This window comes from Fringilla coelebs (assembly GCF_963513975.1).
Source record: "Fringilla coelebs genome assembly, chromosome: 10".
Classification (NCBI taxonomy): Eukaryota; Metazoa; Chordata; class Aves; order Passeriformes; family Fringillidae; genus Fringilla; species Fringilla coelebs.
Genome location: NC_140036.1, coordinates 14,127,424 through 14,152,829, shown reverse-complemented (window position 1 = coordinate 14,152,829; position 25,406 = coordinate 14,127,424). Strand labels below are relative to the sequence as shown.

At 46.8% G+C, this 25,406-nt stretch overlaps 1 protein-coding gene across 1 annotated transcript in view; it reads right to left on the bottom strand.

Annotated features, from left to right (window-relative positions):
* FGF12 (fibroblast growth factor 12) overlaps positions 1-20,602 on the bottom strand; it is a gene marked incomplete at both ends in the record, with an annotated part of 97,340 nt that extends 76,738 nt beyond the window's left edge. The window contains one exon of the mRNA XM_084212134.1: positions 20,404-20,602. Within this exon, the coding sequence (XP_084068260.1) occupies positions 20,404-20,602 (199 nt within the window). The remainder of the gene's footprint in view (positions 1-20,403) is intronic.
* Positions 20,603-25,406: the final 4,804 nt, after the last annotated feature.

Below are 25,406 nucleotides of genomic sequence, written 5' to 3'. Positions count from 1 at the left end.
AAAAGCTACTTAAATCACTGGTATTACAGTGGTGTAAACCCAGAGCAACTGAGTGCTGAATCAGGGCTGCATGTGAATGCAACTCTGGGATTTGGAGAGAAAAATTCAGAAAGGGACAAACACAAGACATTCCCAAAACTGACCTCTGAGGCATTTATGGGCACCTCAGACCACCTCTGTTTTAAAATCCTGCATGTTTTCCCCCTCTTAAAACACATGTCACATACTCTGGCAGATTAGAATCTTTGTCTCCAACAGGGACCTTTCCCAGTCCCTGTGTATCACAAGCCAGCCATGCCCTGGCTGGCTCTTCACTATTGCCTCTACAACATTTTATACCTTCCTGCTGAAGGGTAAAAGGAAAACATGAACAAAAGCAAAACCAACTTGAACTTCACATGACAAAGGTGCGCAGCTTTACCACCTGTCTCCACATCACCCTACCAATCAAACACAAACAAAGTGGTCAAAAACATGATTACAACAACAATTCAGTTGTAATCATGTAAGTTTCAAAATTTGTCAGAGGCATTACTGCTGGAACACAAGTGAGCTGACTGCTTGTGAGCAGACACACTCACTGCATGGAGGAGATCCTCCTCATGTGACAGGACCTTGTGGTTTTATGTGACCACCCTCCAAAAGTAAATAAATAAGACCCAATTATTGCTGGCTCAATGGACAGGAAGAATCCAGTGTAGCATACCAAAATCTCGTCAGGCTCCTGCCTTTCATGCCTCTGGTGAGGCTGTTTAATAAGCCATGGTGGTTACATAACCGTGGTCACGTTGTGCGTTGATGTTCCCATCCCGAGCCCCGCTCCCGCTGCACGACTCCCCTTTGGGGAACCCTCACCCTGCTCTCCTGCACTGACAGCAGCAGCAGCAGGCATCTCACATGAAGACAGGCTGCAGGTGCAAAGGATTTCAGTTTCAGCAATCCCTACCCTAGCCAGGGGAGAGTCAGGTACTTTCTCACAGCTACAAAAGCCACTGAATAAATCAGATCAGATGGTTTCTATGCTGCCTTAAAGAAGAAGTGATTTCAGCGCAGTGAGTGCTGTAGGCTGCAGTCAGGCTTTCTCCCAGCAACTCTCAATGCTGGGACAGTAAATAAGTGCAATTGTACTGGTCATCTACTAAGAGCTAGTTGATCAAGCCAACACACGTCAAAATGACACCTAGCAAAACACTTAGCTCATTCTTCTTATCTAAATGAATTACCTATTTTGTGGGATGTAGAAGCTTGATTTAACTTGCTTTTCATTAGAAAAGCACATCAAAGCTAGAGGAAATTAAAAGCTGCATTCTCAGGCACAGATGCCTGCATCATCCTCCTCAAGTCTGTCCCCTTCCTCCCTTTTATCTAATACCACAATAGTAAAGGCACTAATAGGCACTCTGATATGAGTGAGTCCCTGAATGAATTTTAGCCTTAATTTTACTCACTGGTTAAATTTTAATGTTGAAGTACTTTGCATGAAATGGAAGAGTTCCCAGAAGGAGAGATTTAGAAGATGCTCCTGCAGTCCCAGGTTTTCTGTGTGCTGAAGAAGTGGGGAGATCTTGTCTTAAAGCTCTCTGAAGAGAAGTGGGGAGAGAAAACAATCCTGACCCTATCTCTTTTCTTTGGAAGATGACTTAGCTACAGGATAGAATTAGAACAGCACCTTTTCCTCCTTCTTAGGGATGCAAACTATATTTCAACCATGCAAATAATTTTGGAACAGGAAAATCTCCCCCACTTCTACTAAATAGCCTACCATGTAAAACACTGACCAAATCTGCTTGTTATTAATAACTGATGACATTTTCAGAGTTTATCAGAATAGCACTCAAGATCCCCTGGTGCTTCCTTGCATCCTTTCTAGAGATGCAAACACTTGCACCAGAAGGCTGTATCACCATAGCAAATACAGGGTAAACCCTTTCAGGTTCCTTTCTGCTGCTGACCTGACAGACACCTGGTCAGCTATAACAACTGTCTTCTTCATAATGCCAGCCTTTTCTAAGTCATTGCCTACCTAGGGACAAGGTAAAGGGGAAATCTTGTGTTACATGACCTGGTTTTGCTGAACTTTGAGGCTCACACCCAAACTCAAAAGTAAAACTCATAGGGAGTGAAGCACAGAGTTCTCAGCCATACAGAAAACCACATTCCTCCTGGCCCTAACACAGTCTGAAAGCAGCAGAGCTCCTGTCTCTCCTCACTGCACAGATCCTCTTCTGCAGGAACGTCCCTGCCCATACTCATTTAGGATGCCCTGTAGCAAAAAAACGCCTCTTCCAGACACGGAAGGATCAGAGAGCCTTTTGGAGACACACAGGTCTCTCTTTCCCTGGTTTCTTCATTTCCTTGGGTCTCTTTCTACAGCAGAGAAGCTGCACTTTCAGGTACCTTTAGCAACCTGAAGTAAACACAGAAGCAGTGCAGGGAGGTGCACACCCAGCACCGAGTTCTCTCGTGGAACTCAAGGAGGGCTAGGGAGTCACCTGAGCTCACGGGAGGTGATTTGTCTCACACAGTACAGCCATCTCTCCACCTGAACTGACTCTCTTTGCATCCCCAAACCCCCACAGGCTGGCCAGGCCAGGTCCAAAGGGTCCCAAAACCACCAATATCTCTCCAGCGCCTGCAAAGGAAGCAGCTCAAACACAAACAGGTGCACAGGTGACAACAGCTGCTGGAGTAGCTGCTTCCCACCAGGGAACCTCTTGTCTTATGTCTGGGCATAAAGGGAGGTACTGGGATTTGCCATTTGTACAGTAAGCAGTACGGCTGGAGACAGACTACAGAAAAAAATTTAGGTGAAGACAACTTTTAACAAGGAGCAAGGATTTACCCATCTTCCCCTCTCAGTGTGGAACTATTACCAGAAGAGAAAATTGTATCATCACAGGACAGGAATCTTGCTGCTAGCCCAGAGGTAAAATGCTGCATGTGACTTTTAAGGGACCTACTTTTGTCATATCATATATTTTAACATCACTTCTTTCCATCTACAGTGCAATTCTATCAGTCTTCCAGCACTGCTAAGCCTTATGCTGCACATTTGTGCCAAAAACCTCAGTTTATAGAAAAAACCCTCAAAACCAGTAAGCCTCCTTGTCAATTAAGGATGCTGAGACACCCTGGTAAGTTGGAACAGAAAGACAACGAAATAGGCTGAGAACTTTCCAGGTTTGCAATAAAAAGAGAACCACCCTTCCCAGCAGATATTATTGACAGTGCTTATTGGAGTATCAGGGGGAAAAATACAATAAAACCCCACAACCTCTAGACTTTTGTCTGTATTTCCCTCAATGGTACTGTTCCAGGCTATATTCAATAAGAGAAAGAATCAAACTATAAAATAAAGGAAAAAACTGCAGCACAGATAAGCAAAAACTCTGCTATGAACATTTTTTTCTATAATTCTTAAAATTTATCACAAAACAAACTTAAACCTATTCTCTCGCTTCAGCCTTGTAAAGCAAATGGGACTCAAATCCTCTTGCTTTTAAAGGTACAATACTGCATAACACACTTGGGATAAAGCTATTCCTCCCCCTCAGGCTCTTCCATGTGCACTTCCCTTCTGCTACAGAAGCAGCTTTCCCTGCAGAAATGGAACTGAACTAACATGGACAAGACTTCAGCACTAACTTAGAGTCTCCCTAAACACAAAGTCAAGCACTTCAGAATGGATTTAGGAAAGATGTTCTTGCTGCCTTAATCCCGAACTACTGACTGAACATAAGAGAATTCCATGCACCTTCTACTCCCAGTCCAAGACCCCATGCTACCAGGTTCCCTATGCAATATGCAAAGGGATATTTTTATCCCCACTTTATAAGCAATACTACTATACTTCAGGATGTTTACTTTAAAGATTTTGTTTTAGCTGCTCATATGCAGCTGTTGAGGGCTGGGGAGTACTGCAGAAAACTCAGCGGACTCCATGCAGATGCAGTAAGCTCAGTTCCTTCCAACATGGCAATTCTGGAGGATGCAAGGGAAGATCATGCTCAGGAAGCACCACAATGGGGACATCAGAGTGCAGAACAGAACAAAAACACAGAGCAAGAGCTAAGCTGTAACTCTCCTAGCGTGTAGCATCTGTCAGACTGGGCACTTTACCTTCAGTGAAGACACAGTTGTCACCTAATGACCCTACTTAGAGCAGTCATCCACTGACAACTCACTGAACATTCCCTGAAGGGCATCTTGCTTGGTTACCCTTTCCACAGGCCAAACTCACCACTTCTGCCTGCCCTGCTTTTCACTTTCTGAGCCCTCTGGCACAGCTGAGGCTAACTAAATCATGATCTGACTGCTAATCTTCCTGTCTCTACTTAAATGGTAATGTGATGCTGCCATTATTCACTTCTGCTGTCCTGCTGCTGAGCCTAAAGTCATCTGAGTTCACCATGAGCTGCTGTGCCTCCTGCCTTATTATACAGCTACACAGTGATCTTCATCCTCCTGGGGCTTGCCAAGGACATGATAGTTGCAGGGTGCTCACATGCACTTGGTTTGATCTCCAGGGGCATGCTCACTGAAGGCCAGAGGATCATGGCTGAATCAGCTGCTCTGCAGAGTCATGTCCCTCACCCTCAAGCTGTAGGCATTGCTGAAGATATCTGCTGTGAGCTATGGGGAAAAGAGCAAGAGCACTGATAGAAATATTGCTCTTTAATGACCTTTTCATTTAGCTCTCCTGTTTAAGGTGAACAAGGAACTCACCCCTTAAATGGAAAATGGAGAACACAGAAGTATAACAGCTCTCCTTAGTGCAGAGGAGCTGTGAGGTTATGCATCAATGCAGCATTTAGCAAAGCCCCACTGAAGGCACCAACCTCTGCTTATTTTGTTCAGCAAAGCGGCAGCACTAAACCCCTGGGGGAGGACCCCTACTCTCTTATCATCACTGTAGGGTAGCTCAGTTTGCTCCAAATCCTGCTCTGAAGCAGCAAAGAACATGGCACAACACTGACTTCAGCAGCAACTCCACTATGGAAGGCAGTCTGATATGGTCTCATTTCTTTCAGCTCTCAGAATGCCCCTTATTACAGCAACACAATGACCTGAGGCTGCAGCAAGCCAGTCCCCACTTTGCCTTGGGCTGGGATTATAAAAGGACTCAACACAGCCATACTCACAGAAGTCACCTCGATCTGAATTCTCCAAGTCAATGGCACAGAACTCAGAGGGGCCACTTTTCAAGGAACTCTTAAAAAAGATGAAGGGCTCAGTGACCTTTGAGGGATTTGAGCCACTGGCTCCAAGGATTCTTGCAACGCACAGCAATGCTCTTGGTTGGCAGGCAAGCCTCCACTTGAGGTTACTGGTGCAGAACTGCTTCTAAATCTACTTCAGAAGTTACTGTGCCGGGTGCCAGTGGTACTCAGTGTGGGTTACGGCATAAACTCTGAAGCTCATGGGGTTACTGCTCTCTGCACAACGAGCTGTCAAACAACAGATGACTCTGCAAGCTCAGATGGGAAGCAGCGATTTTCTATCCAGCAACCTGCAATAAGGTACAAGGAAGGCACCTACTGCAGAATTTCCACAGGAGACTTGCCCATTTGTTTGCTCTCTTTCACTGCAGCTCAGTGCCTCTGGTCTGAGCACAGCAAGGCTGTGAGAGATGCCAGCAGCAGGCTCCCAGAACAGTCCCTCTGGCACCTCCTAAGGACACCGGTCTGGTGAGGGAGAAAGCATCTCCAGCTCTCCTCTGAACCACCTCAGCACGCTGCTGACTCCCTTCTGTGCCTGTGCAACAGTTTTGCTGAGGATGTGACTGCAAACACGGGAAACATAATACATCTCAGGAGCATATTTCACCTAAATGTTCTTCAAACATTTGTTTATTGCAATTAAACATTTTAGCCTGGAATTTACACATTCCATTATTCTTATTTTCCCCCATTCAGGCTGCAGCTGTCATAATGGGAGGCTGATTTATGACTCACCTAACCAGCACTCAAATCCTTAGCACACCAAGCCCGGCATGCAAGTCAGAGCATAAACTGCTCCTAATTTACTTAGATTAACTCCGCATTTTAAGTGCCACTGCAGAAACTGCAGTTCCCCTCCCCTAAAAAAAGGATGGGTTCCAGAATACTCGATAAGCCAAATTTTGCAAACACAAATTTTGTAGACAGAGAAGGGCACCAAAATCCCTCCTTCAGAAGTACAGTATTAAAAAAGGCTTGTAATAAATGGGCACGAGAATCAGCAAGCTCCATGCAGATTACTATGGTGACAGGCATCAGCAAAGAACTCAGGGATGAAAAGCTGAGGGAGATAAATGTTGGGGTTGTTTTCCCAGCCAGGAGCTGCCAAATTCTCCAGGGTATTTGGAGTTAAGATGAAGTAATTTGGCTGTCTCAAATTAAATGCATCACTATCGACATAAGTTTAATAGCTCAACTCACTACAATGATTCACTGAATCCACCCAAACTGGGAAGCTCAGGAATAACACCACTTGCAGCTGTGAAAGGAGCTAATGCCCTTGAAGACCCAGAGTGTTTCCTCTGGCCAAACACCCTGACCAACTCTGCCACGCAGTGACTGTGGCTGTAAGCGTTCAGCAGATGCTGCACATGGCTGGCTGTGGCTGCACCTGCAGCGAGTCACGCACGGAGCAGGTCGGAGCATCGTGAGCCACACGCGGGATCCTGGAGGACACTCCAACTGTGTCACGCAGGTGCGGAGTTGGGAAATCCTGCTGCAAAGTGCTGAGCGTTTTCAGCTCCCTCAGGAGTCACTCAGTGCACAGGCAGAGGCAAGACATTTATTTCCCAGTGTCACGGTATTTTCCAGTTTCTGTCACTAAACTCAGCAAAATTGTTTGGAGCTGAAGGACGTGTATTCCTTGAGGAAGCCTACAAACAGGTGGCCAGGATGACCTGGGCAATGCTGCCTGTAGCATCCTGAGTAACAGGCAGGGAAAGAGCAAAAGAACTGCAGAGCCAAGGGAAATGAGTGACACAGGGGAGCATTTGTGTTTATCTGGATGTCTCCTCAGGCTGCCTGCACACAGGTCCAGTCACGGTGGGTAACAACAGCTGCCCAAACATGAGGGAGCTCTGTAGTAAAGCCAGGGCATCCCACCCCACCTTGCAAAGCTGACATGAAGCCCTTTAGTTTAGATGCAGCCATTTGGCTCAACACACTGGCACATCACTAAGCCTGTGAGTAGGATGGAGATATGGAAACAGACTTACTGACATCAAGATTTGCTCACAAGGTCTATGGTTTTGGAGGCATCAAACAGCCAATCCCAGCTCCTTTCCCAATGATGCAGAACAAAGGCCATACCCAGTTTCAGTTTAATGTGATTGCAGGGGTAGGGTCACCCTCCAATTACAAAGTATTCATCTGGAGAAGAAGATGGCTCTGGGACAGCAGGGCTGCATGGTTCACTCGAGTATTTACTCCTCTCAAGTGCAAATCTCCACCTACAGCTAATAACTACAGAAAATAACTGGTGTTTCCAGAATGCATTACATGTAATAACGTGCTGTGCTGGCAGAGATGGCCTCTCTGTTTGAAGGACATGCTTCCAAAAATGACATTTCCCTAACTCAGAGGGATGATGGGCTCAAGCTGATGACAGCCCCATCAGCGCAATTGCCTCCTGTCACTGTCACTGAGTCACTAGAGCAGAATGGCACCTTGTAGGCAAAAAGAGCATCCAGCGAAGTGATTTTCTTTCCTGTGCTAGGGCCTGCCAGGAGGAATAGTAATTATCTCTCCAGCATGGAGCACAGCTGCCTGCCTGCACCCCTCCATGAGGCCTGCTTTGCTCTAACCAAGATGAGTCCCTCCAGGGAAGTCTTATTTCTCACTTGTAGAGTAGGTGGAAATGATGTGATTGCACGTCCGTGGCATTTATGCAGGCCCTCCCATATCCAGGGAATCAGCTTTACAGGGATGTTAATACAAGTCTGAGGTAAGGGGCAGAGAAATTAGTCATGTAAAGCATTGAAAACTAGGGGTGCCACATGGAATCACTGCTACATCTCTGTGGATGGTCTTAGGACAGCCTACGGATGTTAGAAAGTAAAGAAGTCACCCTGCAGCTCACCCACTCTCCAAGATCTGGATCCCATGTGACAGCCACCTAAGGTCAACAGCTCAAGGATAATGAGGTAGGAAGTTGTGGATGAGTTTTCCCAGGAGGCAAACACCAAACTAATGTACATGACACACAAGCTACCCACTCTGCGCAAACACCAAGGACAAAACAGCCATCAGAGCACTGCAGGGCCAAAGAGGAACCAAAAGACCATTGCAGGTGAGACAGTGAGACAAAAAGTGGATGAGAACTGAGGGCCCACCTGCCACCAGGTATTTTGGCACAGAATTGCTGTCTACTTCTGAGTAAAACTGTCTAGCTGAATATTTTGCTGAAAAGTTCAGAGTAAGAGTAGATAAAGCTATATACAAATTGCATCTCACTAACAAAAAAAAAAGAGAGGCCTGAAAAGAGTGCAAGTTTTCATTTTTTCTTTTGGCATAACATTTTCTTTGGAAATGTAATGAAAAAAATGTTAACAGAGCCAGAGATTAAATCCAAACTTTCATTCTAAGTACAATGAAATACTGCATTGAGTCTGAATCCTCTTCTCCCCAGAAACTTCTTTTATTTGACCAGAAAACTAAAAAGACCCAATTCTTCATACAGTTCACTGCCACGTTTGTCTTTGCCTCCCCCAGGATGTGGTTTATGTTGCTTTGTTGATCCAGTGTGTTTTAGCAACAGACAAAATTTCAAATATTTTCCTTTCAAGAGCAATTTTCTACACCTGTATTGACTCCAGCTCTGATGATAAAACCAAAGCCAGGCAGGAACAAAAGGCATACAGAAGAGATGTAGGGTTGTTCCAGAATTTATGCAGGATAAGCTTTTTCAGGTAAAAGAATTCAAAAAATTAGAAATTTAATGCAAAATAAGTTGCAGCTACAGTTCCTAAGCTGTCATTTTTCCGCACAGTCAGTGCCTTGGCTACTGAAGGTTAAAGCTTGCTCATAAGTATGGATAGCAGAGCATACAAAATGTATTATTTATTTTGAGGAACACCCTGCAATTATTCCTGACATATTGTGTAATTAGCCAAAATTACAGCATATTCACCGAGAGTGAAACAGAGGAGAGCATAAATATTATGTGTGAGCCCACAGCCACTGAGCACATTTCATGTGGGTGCAGACGTGTCTCAGGAACCAACCAAGCGTGGTTCCCCCTGGCCCCCTGTGCTGTGCCAGCTCTTGAGCCAACACCCCAGAGGGGAAACATGGGGAGTAAAATCCTGATTTTCCCCATGCCAGCAATGAGAGCTCAAGAGCTGCATGAGGATTTAACAAATGGGAACACCCACACTGCAGAGCTTTCAGGATGACTGAGCCCAAAGCTCATATCAGAGAAGAAGGGGTATATTCCCACATATGTTATGCCAAGAGAGGTGGAAAGGTGAGCTCAGAGGATGTCTGGAGAAGCCTTGCTTTGCTGCTTCGAGATGACAGGAGGAGAAACTGAAAAGCAGCAAAGCCATCTTTGCCAGGCTAGCAGTGCCTCTTGGCCTGCAGCTTCCCAGAGAGAAGGTTTCCTACAGAGCTACATATCAGAGCCATCCTAAGGACTTGTTTGATGGCTCAGAAGTCCTGGGGAATGTTGTGGCAGTGCTCTGACACATGTACGGTTAGAAAGATTTTATTTTGTTCTCTTGACTCCAAAATGCAACATAAAACTTCCTCGCTGTTTATCAGATTTCCTCCTGGTTTCCTACAGAGATGTGGTTTGGATATTAGGACATTCTACCCAGAATTTTCTCTGTGGGAGGATGCAAAAAAAGAGGTTTAAGAACATCCTTCTAAGGAATGCACATCTGGAATCAGCATTGGACTGAAGCTGGAGTAATCAACGAGGGTCCTTTTCAGCCCTGCTGCTGGGTGACCATGACTTGGTGGCATTAGCACATTCTGTACTCCGAGTTTTTGACCAACTCCAGGATAAAGTCCCCATCTTTCCTCACCTTGAAGGCACCTCATACCTAACAGTGCTCACATGAGCAGGGCAGACACCATCCCTGCTGTTCAGGCCTGCCACAGCGCTGGGATTTATGCTATTCTCAGATGCTAAATCTCTCCACTTCCCCTATCAATCCAGCAAGACTGAAATACTGCAGAAACACCGAGAAGTCCCTCACACAAATAAAACATACTATAGAAACAACCACATCAAACTTCCACTCTGCTCTGAAAGCCTAGAATAGTAAATTCATTAAAATAGAAAATGGACAGAACATACTTCCAACAAGCACTGAGGAGAAATTAATCACTTCAGATGCTATCAGTCTCAGGGAAGGTACCTGGTCCAACCAATACCAGCTCACAGAAGTGCCCTGGATAATCACTGCATAACAACTCTGGGAAAAATTTTGGTCGCAGTGTAATTCTGCAAGCTTTAAATAGTCCCAAGTGATACCATCCTCTTTTGCTACAGTATTCCTCAAGCAATCTCACAGCATTTTCCAATGGGATGAGCACGTGAAACTCCTTTATTTAACAGGTAATGAGCCTGTGATGTGGAAGAAATTAAAGCTTGAATCAGTCAGGTTGTATTACAAGAATATTTTTTGCTCACTGCACTAGTGCAGCTTAAGCATTTCTGTAGCAGTCTGGAAGCATTTTTAACTCAAAACGATGCTGTTACTAAATTTTAACAAATCTTATACAACACCCAAATGCATAATGAAAATGTGCTGCTTGTGCCATTCTGAAACATTATACTTCAAAGAGCAAGATCATGCTAAAAATGGCCAAAATTCCACCATATGACTTGAAGTTCTTTCCTTTTGCTTTGTGAAAATATACCTTTTTTTAATCTGCATAATGATTTTAATTTTCCATTAGAGCCAAAGGTTTTCTTCAAACTAATGAAAACGCTCCAGGTGTGAGAAAGTGATCATCCACTTTGTTCCATCTAAAGCTCTGTTTTAAATAACGATGATGTTTTATTGCTCATGGCTCAGCACAAACACCTCGTTTCTGCTATCAAGCAGTCCTCAGGACTCCAGTGAGACAGGCAGGTTCACCTGCCACCCAACAGCCATCTCAGAAGGGAGCTGAAATCAGTGAGCTCCCTCTCCAGGGATGCATGTGCTGAGGATGACACAGTGCAGATGGAGTGAAAACAGAAAATCTGCCTCTCCAACAGGGCTCTGAACAAAGCTCCTGCTCCCCCAGCTGCCCAGGAGAACTCAGAAAGCTCTAAAACTTCACTTGGTGCTTGCTAATCAAGAGCTGCTATGGGGCTGTAGCTCTAAAATCTTAGAAATTATTTAATGGAAAGTAGCATAGAAGAAGAAAGGAAGAAAAATAGAAGAAAAAATTATTATGGAAGCAAAGAGGGTAGGAGTGGCACAGAATGAAATTAAATGAAAGCCAAAAGAAACGCTTAGAAATGTTTCTGTACTGATGCTGTGTGCCTGCCAGCAGGCAGAGCCCATACTGATGAGCACCACACCTAACTGTAAAGGCCAGCAGAGAATTACTGGTTACACCACACGCTCTGCCAGCCCTTTTAGCCCCAGCAACAGACAATCCCCGCCAGAGCATGATGCTGATCACCACAGAATGACTGCAGGGACGGCTGCAGATCAATACCAGAGGCAGCCGGTGACTCACCCCGGCTCCAGTTACAGGAGCTGTGCCAGAAAACCTCCAGCTACGGAGCAGGTGGATGGTCCAGGCCCCTCACCTGCCAGCATCTGATCCCTGCATCTCCTGCAGCCCAGGGACCCCAGGGAACCCTTCAGCAACCCACCCCTAAGCTGGAGCTGGAAGCCAAAACCAGCTGTCTTTTTGCTAATTTCTACTGCTTCTCAATGTTCTGGAAAATGTGGACTGGCTTTTTGCAGCCTGGCTTCATTTGCAGCAGACCCATACACTTGACCTTTTGCAAACAGTTTTGCTTTGGGGGATGAATGAAATGTATTTATTTGGCAGCTGAGGAAACATGGGTGGCAACTGCTAAGCAAAGAAACTATCTGTGCAGCCAACAAGGGAGGAGACAGCCAACTATGCTATTCTAGATAAATATCAATTAAGTGAGCATGTTCTATTAACCCCAAGACCTCTCTTTTCTTCCTTCATTCCAATCCAAAATGCTCAAGTATCTCAAGAAAGGAACATTTGAGGGGGATTTTATCTTTATCATAACTGCAATCAGGTTTCAGACAGAGAAGAGGCACAAGTAACAGAATTACATTGCCTCTCTGTGGTTATTTTGCCAGTTCACAGCATGTAGCTGTCCACTGGATGTAACACATGCCCTTAACAGAGCAGGCTGCTGGAGGGAAGGTGAGACAGGAGTGCATAGAGCACTCCATGGATGCTGCTGTGGGATGTGAGAGAAGCTCTGTGCCCTCCACCACTGTAGTGGCTGTACCTAGCCCTGGATCTTCACCCTCACGTACAGCCCCACCACGAGAGGCAACCAGCCATTTTCTGACATCTATCTCTGAAGTTGCACACTCCAAACAAGGACTACCGTACTGAAAAGGTCCCAGGAAGAAAGACAAGGAACACACAGATGACAGCATACCTGCTCCTCTCCTTTTACCACAGCTGCCCACCTTCTGGCCAGTGAAATGTCAGAGGTCTGCAGCTGAGGGTTCCTCTTCAGGAACACAGCAGGGCCAGCCAAGCACTGTTGGAAATCGAGTTTGTTTTTGTGCTTGGTAACACTGAAGGAGGAGGGGGCACTGATGCAAGTCAGACGGGATTGCACAAAACTCCACCTCCCACACAAAACTTCAGGTACAACAGGTGCACATGCTGCCAAGACAAGAGAGGAGCTGCTACTGCTACCTCCCCCTTTGCTATTGAGCACAAGAGCTCAACAGTCTTCTAAACTTAGAGCTCTGCCTAGAGCTGCAGACCCCCAAGCAGCATCTCCTCAGTGGGTATCCCAGCACAGAGGAACAGTCAGCTCCTCATGACCAACCCAAAGCCACAGAGCAGATGCAGCAACACAGCTGCACAGACCCCTTCTGTGAGGCTGCTGCTTCCAGCATTAACCTTCATCTCCCAGGGCAGCCCACTACACAGGGAAAGGGCAGAGAGCAAAAATGCCTGGAGGTGCTGCATGGAGCCTCATCACACCAGCAAGCAGCCACAGCTCCTCTCAGAAGACTGGAAAGGCTCAGGACTCAGGTCACTACCCTGCCTCCAGGTTCGTGGCCTTGTCTATCTGTCACCTTTAGCCAGGGCATTCTGGAATGAACACAGGACAGAAGAGGTGCTTGACAAGTGCCAGCTTGCATCCAGGTGCATTTTCTCAGCAGCCACATAAGCTCCATCAGACTGTCAGAAAGCCTCATTTTAGTGCTAGGAACGAACACAGTTACTTGTGTGAGCTGCAGCGTGGGGGCTGGAAAAGCCAAAGTGAGTGGTCTGCCTGAACAGTGAATCCCACAGTCGTGTTCCACAGCTCTCAAGAAAGATGCCTTCTGCTTTACCATTTTAGAAATGTGTTGTAGCTGCTATTTTCAGAGGTACTGTTAAGAAGCTGTAGCCCTACAGCCCTGTGACCATGCTGCACAAACTCAAGTCTCTGCATTGACTCCCTCAAAGCACAAAGCCCCAGTTCCTGCAAGCTGGATGAGAGGCACCCATGAGCGCATCCATGGTTCTCCTACAGCTTTTAGGAGAAGCAAAGTAAAACCAGTCTCTGGAAAGGCCAAGTTATTTCAGGATTCTGCTACATGTCAGAAGAGGGCGAAGATAAAATAGGTGTAGTAGCTTACTCTATGCTAAGAAAGGATAATACAGTAACATGAAGAATCTTGTGTTAGCTGGGGAATAGAGATGAAGCACGTATTAAACAAAACAGAGTATGAAGGGACTGCTCCTCAGCAGACTGCATGGAGTAGATGACTTCAGTACAGGTCACTTCTCAAGACATTTCCAAGATCAAGACACAACAATAATGCAGTCATGGCAATGACACTGTGACAGAACACACGGAAACGTATCTGTATTCAATGATCAGTCTTTATTTAAAAGTTAGTTCTTTGGAGCTGCTTTCTCTAACCTGCTCTTGTCTATGTTCTTGGTCACCTTCTGCCAAGACATGGAGCTTGCAAATATGAAAGGGATGTCAATCTCTTACATATTTTGCCTGATAAAATTCTTCCTTTGATTTTAATACCAAATCACAGCTTGATTTCAACTGTGCAGGAGCAGAAAAATCTCAGAAGCAATATGCACATGACCGTTCAGAAGGATAGATAAATGGCACAAATGGGGATGAAACAAACACCTACCTGGCCACTGTGGCTCATGGTAGTCCTTTTCGGGGAGGGGAAGGAAGGAAAGCAGATAAGCCCAACTGCATTTGCCCAACTTGCTCCCCACCACAGTGAGACCCATGAGTATGTTCATCTCTCAAACAGCCTCATCAGCTGCCATAGCAGCTCTGCTCTCCTCACTGCCCAAGCTGATGATTGGTTTGGTTAATAGGTAATTTATCTGTTAAAATACAAAGTATCTGATCTACTGGAATTATTCTAAATTTGTGTTGAATTCAGCAAAGCAAGTAAGGAAGAAAGAAAACCTTGTCTCCATTTTGGTATTTTTTGGAACTCAAGCTTTTGGGTTTATACTTCAAAGGAACATTTAATTTAGAAGAATACCTGAAAGTTAAAGAAAAATACACATATCAGAATCTTCTAAATGAAACTGCACCATTACCCCACGCCAAATAAAAAACCCGACAGTTGTATCAGTCAACAATAAATTGATTTATATGGATCTTTTATGGTGAAGGGAAATAATCACTCACAAACCACTTTTTGCCCTGACTCTCCCATTTGGCTGGTGACGGAGGAATCAATCACTTGTATTGATCTAATGGCGAGCCTCTGCCGGCTAACAATTTCCACTGCTCTCACAAGCACAGCTACCCCTGAGGCCATGGGGACAGAAGATATCCATCCCTCTCAGAGCTTGGACAACTTCCACGGATTTTCTTGGCATCAACCATACTCAGTCCAGAACTAGTACGAAGCGGCTTACTGACTGAATGCTCGCCCATAAGCTGTGCTGGGAAGCAGGCTGGCAGCTCAGCTTTCCATGCTCTGGAGAAAGCCAGGAACCTGCAGCTCTTCCCCAGATTTTAGGCACTGAGAGCTCAGAGCTGCTATCTGACCCCAGTAACGGAGCACAGCCACCCACCGTGACATCCACCACATCTGCAAGTGACGACTGTGTGCGATACCACCCCAGGGACCAGCTGGGTAAAATGAAACCCATCGGCAGAGCTGTCATCAGCGGCAGGGAGCCTCTTCCTCCCTCCTGGCTATGCTGGCATTCATTAGCATGGGTGGTGCAGAAGGAGCTTACAGCAGTGGCCCGACCAAGGAGGATGTATGCCCTCAGGGTTGTGCCCTTCCCCTTGGTGTTATCCAGGCTCATGTCTGGCTGGAGACTTGGCATCCATGCCCACATCCATGCCCACATCTCATGCTAGCACTTCTATGAGCTCTTGCTGTCCAGGTGATGTCACATTTCCAGCCATTTCCATTCCTGTCAGCCACTTCTTAGACAGAGAACACAGCACCAAATTCTGCAGGGGAGCAGGCAGAAGAATGCAATGGACCGCCCTTAGCTGGGCACACACCCAGACACGCATGGACACAGAGGAGGGCTGGGATCCAGATGGAATTCTCTCCTGCAGGGAGCAGCTATGCCCTGGGTAATGCAGCCAGCATTCGGACAGTAGCAACAAAGTGGACAATTCCACAGGTTGGGCAGGTATTACAGCTGTTTTGAGATGCAGCACTCCACAAAAGCAGGCAAGGACTATGAGCTAAAAAGGTGGTTTTTATACCCTGAGCTTCAATCATTATTTTCACCCTGCATGAAATCAGAAAGGACTTTAGGATTTAAGTCGGGGAATTTAACAGCTTGCAGATGACAGACTTTTCAAATGCTTTAAATGACTCTCTGAATGAACAAAGTCCTTCCATGTCCTTCAACTAAAGTTGCCCTTATATTTTACTTATACTGCTGCAAAAGTATCTATATCCATATATTTTAAGTTCCAAATCTCTATTTATTATTCAAAATGAGAAATATGGCAAATGGAAAACATGGTTTAAGTTACTGCTTTTTTCCTATGTGCAAGCCATTTCCTTCACTTTGGAAGAATCCTTTGTATATCCTTAAGGAAAAGCATATTTCCCTGGAAGAGCACAAATTATGTACCAGACAGGGGAAAAAAAGGAATTAAAAAACCACAATTTTTTTTTTCCCCTGGGGTGAAAAACCTGTTTGAAAATGAGCTCTGCATTCTGAGCTGGTAACTCACCTATAAAAGCAACAACTGAGGGGACTGAGACAATGCTACACAGTGCCTGGCGTTGCCTGACCCAAAGCTGCCTCAATTCAAACATGATTTCCCCAAGTAATAACACCCTTTCAGTGGGCTTCACTTGGATAAAATTTCTAGCAATCCCCACAGATATTGTGCCTGATGCTCTAGCCTGTTTCCCTTTGTGCAAGGCTGCCAAATTGCTCAGCTTTGCTGTTCAGTGGCCACGGCATGATGGAAGGCCACCTCTACCCCAGCTCTCTGGGGTGAGCTCTGTCTGAGAAGATGGCTGGTGAAGCAACAGTGACAGCTTCCACAAACCAGCTGGACCCACAAGCCCAGGCTTTTCAGACTGCTATGAAACAGCTGAAGAAGGGACACGCTTGAATGCTTTAATTAAGACACAAAGGGGATGAAAGTACTTGGTTCAACTCTTTGTTGGCAGGGAAGTCATATGGATAGAGCTCCTTGTCCCATCTCCTGCATTCAACTCTTGGATCCATCAGTCCCTGAGGAAGAATCCACCTCTGGAACCTGCACTGACAAGCCATGCCATACAATTTCTATTGAATCCTCTATCAAGTCACTATGGTTCAGAGCAAACTATATAATTTATAGATGCACAATCACAGCAAATGACCTGTATTAACTCACAATAATGGGATTAAGCCCGTGTCCAAATGTTCAGTTTAGTCCACAGCACTCAGTGTCCTTATTTGGCCTATCTTAAACTAGTAAGTCATCTTGGAGCAAAACACATCCAAGAGCTCTAAAAGAACACAGTGTGCATGTGGGACAGCTGCCTTTACCCATTGAAAAGACAGACAAAATTAGTTCTCATTTTACAACACAGTGTCTATTGCAACCAACAAATGAGATGTTTCTGCAGTCTGTTTTCCCCAGAAGCAGATAGCTTTGATTACACAAGTTATCCCTGCATGGATCTGGTTCCCTATAGCTTGCCAAAACCTCTGACTACTCATGCCCAGTATGCGAGACTCAACTGCTCCAGGGTGCAAATTCTCCCTTCCCATCCATACAAGAGCAGGAGTATGTCACTCTCACTTCACACAAGCTGCAAAGTGGAGCACAAGGTGCCAACCAGTACCAAGTAACTGCTCACCCACGTCTTCACTGAATCTTTTTGTTACAGCACTGTTTGATCCACATATTAAAACCTGTATTAAACAGCTTACTTAATCAATGTAAGCTCACACAGTTACTTTGCAGAAGCAAACAGCAAAGGGAACATGAACCTCCACCAGAGTCGTATCTGTGTAATGAGCAAGCTACAGCTCCACCGCTGCTACATCCTGAGCTCAGTGGCAGCAGGGCCCTAAGTGTGGCTTGCTGGTCCCAGCACTGGGAATTAGGTTTCTGTGTCAGGTAACTGCTCCACAGATGGACTTGGTCTCAACTTCTGTAAAATGGGAAGAATCCTCTCCATTTGGTAGAGCTTGTTGAGTGTGGTAGATGAAAACCACTCTGTAAATTCGAAGTATTTTGACAGTTACTCCCCATAGTCATAGGACAAGGTCATGTTTAAAAAGGTAAGGAGAGATCCCCTAGCACTGTATCATCTCCAAATACAATTGTACCTCTTGAACAGGGGTGTTTCTCTCATTCCCCTCAGTGACTTGCAAACTACTGAACCAGCATATCATTAAGTACAAATAATCACTGGGGTTGTGGGTCACTGCACAATGTATGCACATTTCTCTAAACCACTTTCAATTCATTTGCATGTCATTTTCTGTGCAGAAACTGGGTTCTGAAATGAGCAAGTTATCTGGGCACAATACACTCCCCTGAATAAACAATGCGAGAAGCAGACTCTGTGCTGCCTCCTGATCGCTCAAGACCAGGAATACAATGTATCAGTGAAATGAATCCCTAGTTAAAAGATGGATGCAGGGAACTAAAGCAGACCCAGTCCATAGCCTAGGAAAGGACACTTGAGATTTTTTCTCATAGCAACTTCATTCCTCAAGTTCTTTGATTTTATAAGATGAATACAGTACTGGTTACAAGCGATTGACTGACAGCTCTGAAGATTGAGCAGCTCTATTTTTACAACACTGAGTAGCACTGATCCTCCTTCTAAGTCAATAAAAAGATTCCCTAAAATCACTCTTGTCTGTAAGTTATCAAAAATATTCCTCAGCATGAAAGGCCACAAAAGTTGAGGGAATTCTTAAAATTCATTGATTATTCACAGGCATTTACTGAGTCCAGGGAAGCAGAATTGGACCAGCTGGGAGCACTGGGGCAGGACCAATAAAAGCCTTCCCAACCACATCCTGCTGAAAGTCACTAAAAGTTTCATGAGACAAAGCATCTTGAAATCTAGCTAACAGATCTACACTTCCCAGGCCTTTCAATCCTTAAGAGACTGCACTTAATAGCAGATTAAGATGGAGAGAAAGAGGAATATAAAAAATTACATCAGTAAGACTCCCAGTTACCATTCTTGATCCTGCAAAGAGTGATTCCTGAGACAAAATGCCAAAATTTTTTGGGCAAGAGCCGTGTTCTGGTCTTGGCTCCCAGATTAACTAATATACAGGATAGTCCAGCAAGCCACCACTCCTCATAACTTGAGTAGGAAAAAAACAATAGGCAACTTTTCCCTTTTGAGTATTTCAAGTCATGCTATGTTTTAAGTATTTTACAGCCTCTTGTGATACCTGATTTAAAGCAGACCCATTAAACCATTAAAGAAATGGGTTTGTACAGCCTAACCCATGCATTGAGTCTTCAAACATTCCCGTAGCTAAGTATGGTCCCTGCCTCACAGCCTGTGAATCTGGAGCACTGACAGCAATACAGAGTAAATATTCTTTCCCCTTGGTTTGACAACACTGCTGACAGAAGTGGCCTTCTATGGTGAGAGTCTTTGTCCCATTTCCTTCCCTTGCTCAGATGAGTCCAGGTCATGTACATCAGTCTATAGACAAGAACAACAGCCTTAGCTACCTCCAAAACCTTGGTGGAGAGTCATTACCAACAGACCTCAGCTGTGGAGAAGGGGCTTCATGAAGAGACTGATCAATAAACATAATACTAATGTTTATGGAAAACACAGGAGGGTTACACAGGTTAATGGTACATCCTCAATAGCTAAGTGAATGAGTATTCCCTTTTTTAACCATTATACTGATGAACATCTGAGAAAACTACATCTTCACCATAGCTTCTCAAACCAATCTCTGTTTTCTTACCTTTATGGTGACTTATAGCAGTAAAAAAAATAAAGCAGGACATAAATCATAATTCCACTCAGAAATTATGGAGGGCCTATTCTTGCCAGGTGCTGAGTTCTCACGCCTACCAAGGACAGCTGAGAGCCCAAAGCAATGCTCAGAACTGAAACTGTGGGTGGTGGGACTTCATCGTGGGAATGTGAGCACTAGGGTGTACACTAGGGTGAAGCTCTTCACAAGGAACCAAGACTGAGAATACACAAGGATAAAAGTAGAAAAAGAAAAAAAACAAAAAGGACTACCCCAAAGAGCATTTCTAGGTCCTCACAAACTCAGTATCAGGTGTAACCATCGTGTGGCTGCCATCAACAAAGCTTTCTAAGCTAATGAAATTCCCTGTACAACTCAGCTCTTGAAGTAGCACTTGATGGATTTAGTAATCAAATGTCCGCAATTTTAACTGATCCTCAGTTTATCGATTTTCTTGTCTCCATGCAGAAAATGAGAGACTATTTAAAAAACTTATCTACGAGGAAGTGGAAAAATACAATTCTGGGTGAAGCTTCCACAGATGAAACCGCTGGGCCACTCTTGCCAGAGGACCCTCTGTGCTCACACTCCGGACAGTCGTGAAGGGATGCTGGCAGCAGGTCACTGCTCACCCATCCCATCAGACCAGGGGAGGAGAGCTGCCAGGACCCAGGCCAAAGTTCAGCTCGGAGCAAGCCTCGTCCCCAGCGGTAGCCGGAGGTGCCGGGAGCGCCCCGGGGCAGCCATCCCGGCTGCCCTCCCCGCGAAGCGGGTTCCCACGGCCCCGGCCCGCCGTACTCACCCGGTCTCCTCCTCACCGGCCTTTTCCTGCCGCTGCAGAAGCGCACTTTGCTGAAGACCCCCAGGACATGCCTCTCGCATAGGGAGCGCCCGTCCTTGCTGGGGCTGGAGCGGCGCTTGGAGGCGGACACCCGGTCGCTGTTGGACTCCCTCGCTTGCCGCTTCTGCCGGATCAGCGAGCTAGCGATAGCCGCTGCCATCGCCGCTCATGGGCCCCCCGCGCCGCTCCGCTCCGGGGTGCGCCGCCCGGGCGCGCTGGGGCCGAGCCGCCGCCGCGCCCCGCGGGGACCGGGGACGGGAACGACCCGCTAAACGCGCTGCAGCCCCGAGTCCCGCCGCCGGGGAGGGCTCAGCCGGCCAGGCGGAGCAGGGCGCCCGGGCTAACAACCATGGCTGGACGCCGGACCCCGCCGCCCATGGGTCTGTCCCCGGGGAGCGCAAATCCCGGCGCGGGCGGCCGTCGGCGAGACCCCCGGCCGGGCTGGTAGCGCCGCGTAGATCCGGGAGCGGCCGCCCCGCTGGCGAAGGTCCGCTGTGTCCAAAGGATAGGGGGACGCGGAGGATCCGCGGGTCCCTGCGGCGCGGTGCCGCTCCGCTCCGCCCGGGCGCAGGCGGCGGCTCTTCCTCCCTCCGGCCGCCCTCCGGCGAGGGGCTGTGGGATGAGTCAGAGACCCCTCGGGCCGCGGGCAGCCCCGGCCCCGGCGAGGTGGCTCCGAGGCGCTGCGCGGCAGGGCGCGCACATGGACGCGGCTCCGCGGCCGGGCTCAGGGAGAGCCGCGCTGCATTTCTGTTCGCACTCCTCCTCTTTCTCCTCTCCCCCCCTACCCACTCTGCTCTCAGAGAGGGCGGGAGGGGAAGGAAAAAGCAGCCACGGGAAAAAGCAGCAGGCCAACAAACAAATTAAAAAGAAGGCGAAAAAATTAAATTCTTAAAAAAAAAAAAAAAAAAAAAAAAAAAAAAAAAAAAAAGAAGCGCCCGGCCGCGAGTGCGGGCTCACATCGCCGCAGCTCGGCGCCCCGGGCTCACAGCGCCATGGCTGGCGCAGCTTCTCCTGCCCTGCTCGCCGCCTCTGCCCCGGCACCGGCTCTTCTCGACGGCAGCAACCCACATCGTCCGGCCGACCGGGCGGCCGCCGAGCACTCGGCACCGGGGTGGCCCCGGGCCCGGCTGCCGCGGCGAGGACGGCGGCGGGAGGAGCGATGCGAGGCGGGGAGGAGGTGGAGGAGGAGAAGGGCGGGGGGGTGCGGCTGCCACTGCTGCTGCTGCTCCGTGCGGGGCTCAGGATGCTCCGCGGTGCCGCCCGACGGCGGCGGGGCGAGGAGGAGCCGAGCCGCGCCCGCTTCCCGCCTGCATCCTCCTGCCCGAGCCGGGAGGGGGGAGGCGAGGAGAGGAGGGGGGAGGAGAGGGGAGGGAGGGGCCGGGGAAGCCCCCCCGGACGCCCACGCTGCGCAGGGCTGTTGCCAAGGCGGCGGGGAGCCCCGCAGCCCCGCGGCGGCCGGGCAGGAGCCGGGCTCCGGGCTTCGGGCTCAAAGAGAATTGCAGCTGCTCCCGCTCGCCCTCTTCTACGCAATCCTACGTGATCGAGGTTTGGATGAGAAATATCGCGCAGGCAAAGCGAGGCAATTGCAGCTCCGCGGCGGCTCTGCCCCTCCGCCCGGGCAGACCCGCGCCCCCGCCGGCAGCCGGGCTTCCCCGGGACCGCAGCCCCCCGGCAGAGCCGCCTGCCACTCGTGCAGCCACCCCGGCTGCCTCCCTGGCCACTGCTGTTGACGCCCGAGCACCCAGCCTCGGCAGCCGAGCGTGTCCGTGGCTTTCCCTGCTTCTCCGTGGAAGCAGAGAGAAGGGACAGCCCCGGCACCCCGAGGGTTGCTCTGCCGGGGGCGTGCGGGCGGCTCCAGCGGCGGTGGGCACCGCTGGCTGCCCCCGGCCACAGCGGTCCCCACCACACACCGCCATCAGCAGGTGCTGGGCCGGCTCCCGCACATCTCCAGCCACAAAACCGCACCGAAAAAAACTGAAGGTGGAGATACATCTCTGATTATCCAGAGAAGTAATTGCTGCTGCACAAGGACGGTGCTCTCCAGATTTCAGATTCAAGTAACAGGTAGCAATGGTAGCTGCCAGGTTAGTTAGATGGCGAGCAAGACCTACCTAGGGGAGCGCACAGGCGTCGGGGTGGAGGGAGAGGGGATCTCGGCTGGGAAGAGAGAACACTGCTACACTTTGGCGAGTAACAGTGGCAGGACAGGATTAAGCCAGTCCTGAAGGTGTACGGGTGATGCATGTTTCCAGATGACAAGAGCATTTTAGACCACTTGGTGACATGCCCTAGGAATTACCAGATTTAGCAAAGTAATCTTTTTAACTACTTCACTTCTAAGTTCTCAGAATTTTCTGAATTCTTCACCTCTAACTTCAGCTCTAAATTATTTTTATGTATAGGAGAAAAAAGACAACTGAAACAACTTCTCACTATGTCCATAATGATTGACTAAAATCTGGCATTACTTCCTGATTTTTACTCTTAGTCTCTATGCATACCAAAACAAGGTGGAATCAGTTCTCCAGGCTGTTGATCTCTTTTTAACTATTGTCAACTTTTTTGGAGCAGATTTCATCATCCCAATCAATAAAGGTTTTTCTTCCCTTTCCTGTAGCTAAAATGCTTCAGATTTTAATTTTCTCTATCGGATTATTTCACTTGACATCAAAGAATTATTGCAGTACAAGGTACAGGCATGGCCTAAAGAAAGCTGTTTGCAATCAGAGAATCACTGTCTGAAATGCCAGTGAATTATCCAAAGCTTCATCTTCAAAGGATGTGAGCATATCTTCATATCTTCTCAAGAAAGAGATTTTCCATCTATATATAAAGATACTTTTTTTGCCCGTAGTCTTCAAATCTGGTGAAAAAATGCCAGTTTATCCACCCCACATTAGATAAGTTCCAGTTATTTTGACGTGCGACTAATTTGTTTTGTTGTGCAGCTGTAAACTTGGAGCAGCAGCTCCGCACTTAAAAATGCTCCTAATCAGTGATAAAATTGGTCACAGTATTTTTTTTTCCTGAAGATTTGTGGATCTGAAAAGAGAGTTGCTGCAACTCTTAGGAAGAAAGACTTCTCCAGGTCTTTCCTGCTTCTGCAGTGACTGAATTAAATTAAGCCAAAGCTTGTGAAACTGAATGTAGTGTAGCATTTGCCAACATGCAGGTCTGCCTTTATCTACAGATGGCCAAGGAGTCCACAGGGTTTGGTTCTGAACACAGGCACAGTGCCATGAGCTCCTGGTGACATTACTGACCTGTACATCTGCATGGGTCAAATCATGTCCCAGCTGCACAAAACTTTCTGAAGAGCCCAAGCTTTTATAAACACCAAGGAAGCCCAGAGTGGTCTTGAGCTGGAGAATGGAAGGCCAGAGTCATCATGCTCCTGTGCTGTCATTCTCACCAGTGAAACATTACCTTTGGTGGGCTGCCAAGTGAAACAGAAAAGCCTCCATGTGCTTTCCTTCCTAGCAGTTAAAGTTCTCTCCTTCCATTTGGGTAAACAGGTCTCAAAACATCTTGCATTTTCATCTGTATCAGCTACTCCTCTTTGAGGGTTGTGCAGCTTACACTGTTCCAAACCAAACCAATTCCAAGATTCACAGGCTGTTTCTCCTTACTACCAATGGAAGCTGAATTGTTTGAGCAAACTGGGCCAATATGGCATTTTTCCTTAAGGAAAATAATTTTAAAACCTATTTTTATGTAAAATATTATATAGTTATTTATGGCAATTTTTCTGGCATGCCCCTTCTCTTTGGGCTTCCTCCCTACTTCAGTACCAGTCTGCAAAGCTGCACAGAGCACCTTATGAAAAATATAATGCAACAGTAGCACCAATTCATAAAATAACCAAGACAGACTGTTTTGATGACATTGGAGAGACATGCCAGTGCCCCTCCTGCAGTTTGTGGAGAAAGACCCCATCTGGCACAGAGGAACGGGCAGAGGGTTAGACTCTATGTGGCTGTTGAAGGATCAGACTCACTGTGCTCACTAAATATCGCCACCCCAAACATGCAGGAGCCTCTGCATGACCAATATTAATATTTCAAGACACCATTTTTGAGGTTTCACTCTCCTGATAAATAAACTCTTCTGTCCTTAGTGCTGAGGTTTAAATGAAGACCTGGCTGAATGTCAGGGCTTTGGTGACTTGAGCAGAGAAGAGATCTAGAATTACATTCCCTTACCTTCCTAAACAGAATGATCTATCTAGGTCAAAACGGAGGTTATTGGCATCTTTCCTTAGTGAAGTGCAATAATTCCCGCAGGGTTGCTAACAGAATATCCTGTTTATTTTTCATAGAGCCTTCAAAAGCCATGGGCTGTGTTCTGTAGATTCAGTCATTAGGCATATCTCTGCTTTACTAATTCTGTACAATATAGAGCTAACTACAGATACAAACATATGCAGGGTTTTTTTGCTGTTTTATCTGCAGAGCTACTGAAAATGCATACATGAAAATTAAGGAAGAGATTTACATTTAATACCACTTTAAAATGTGTGTGCACGTTGCTGTAGTTGAATGGGAAAAAAAGAAAGACTCCCATCTCTGGCCAATAATTATGAATGGCCTAATTCACCATTTTACAGCAGCATAGCAACAAATCTCTTCCAATAGGAAGGCACTGTTGAGTTTGAAAGTCTGCATGCAGACACCTCTTAAGAATTGTACCAAATTTCCACGCTGTGTAAATTACATCTAAAATGTGCACTGCCAGGGCTGCTTATTAAGCAGAATTAAGCCCATATCCATGTTTTATTAACTTTATTCTTTACAAGGTAGCCCCTTGTTGCATGTCTAGCATAATTAAAATTCATGCAGCTTTGGCATTCCCCAGTCTCTGTGCGTGGGCGGACTTTTTGAAAAAAACCATGCCTGGGTAACCTGATAAAGAAAAGACAAGACCTTGCTGCATTTTGCTCGGTTTCTGTGCAGGGTAATTCTGTT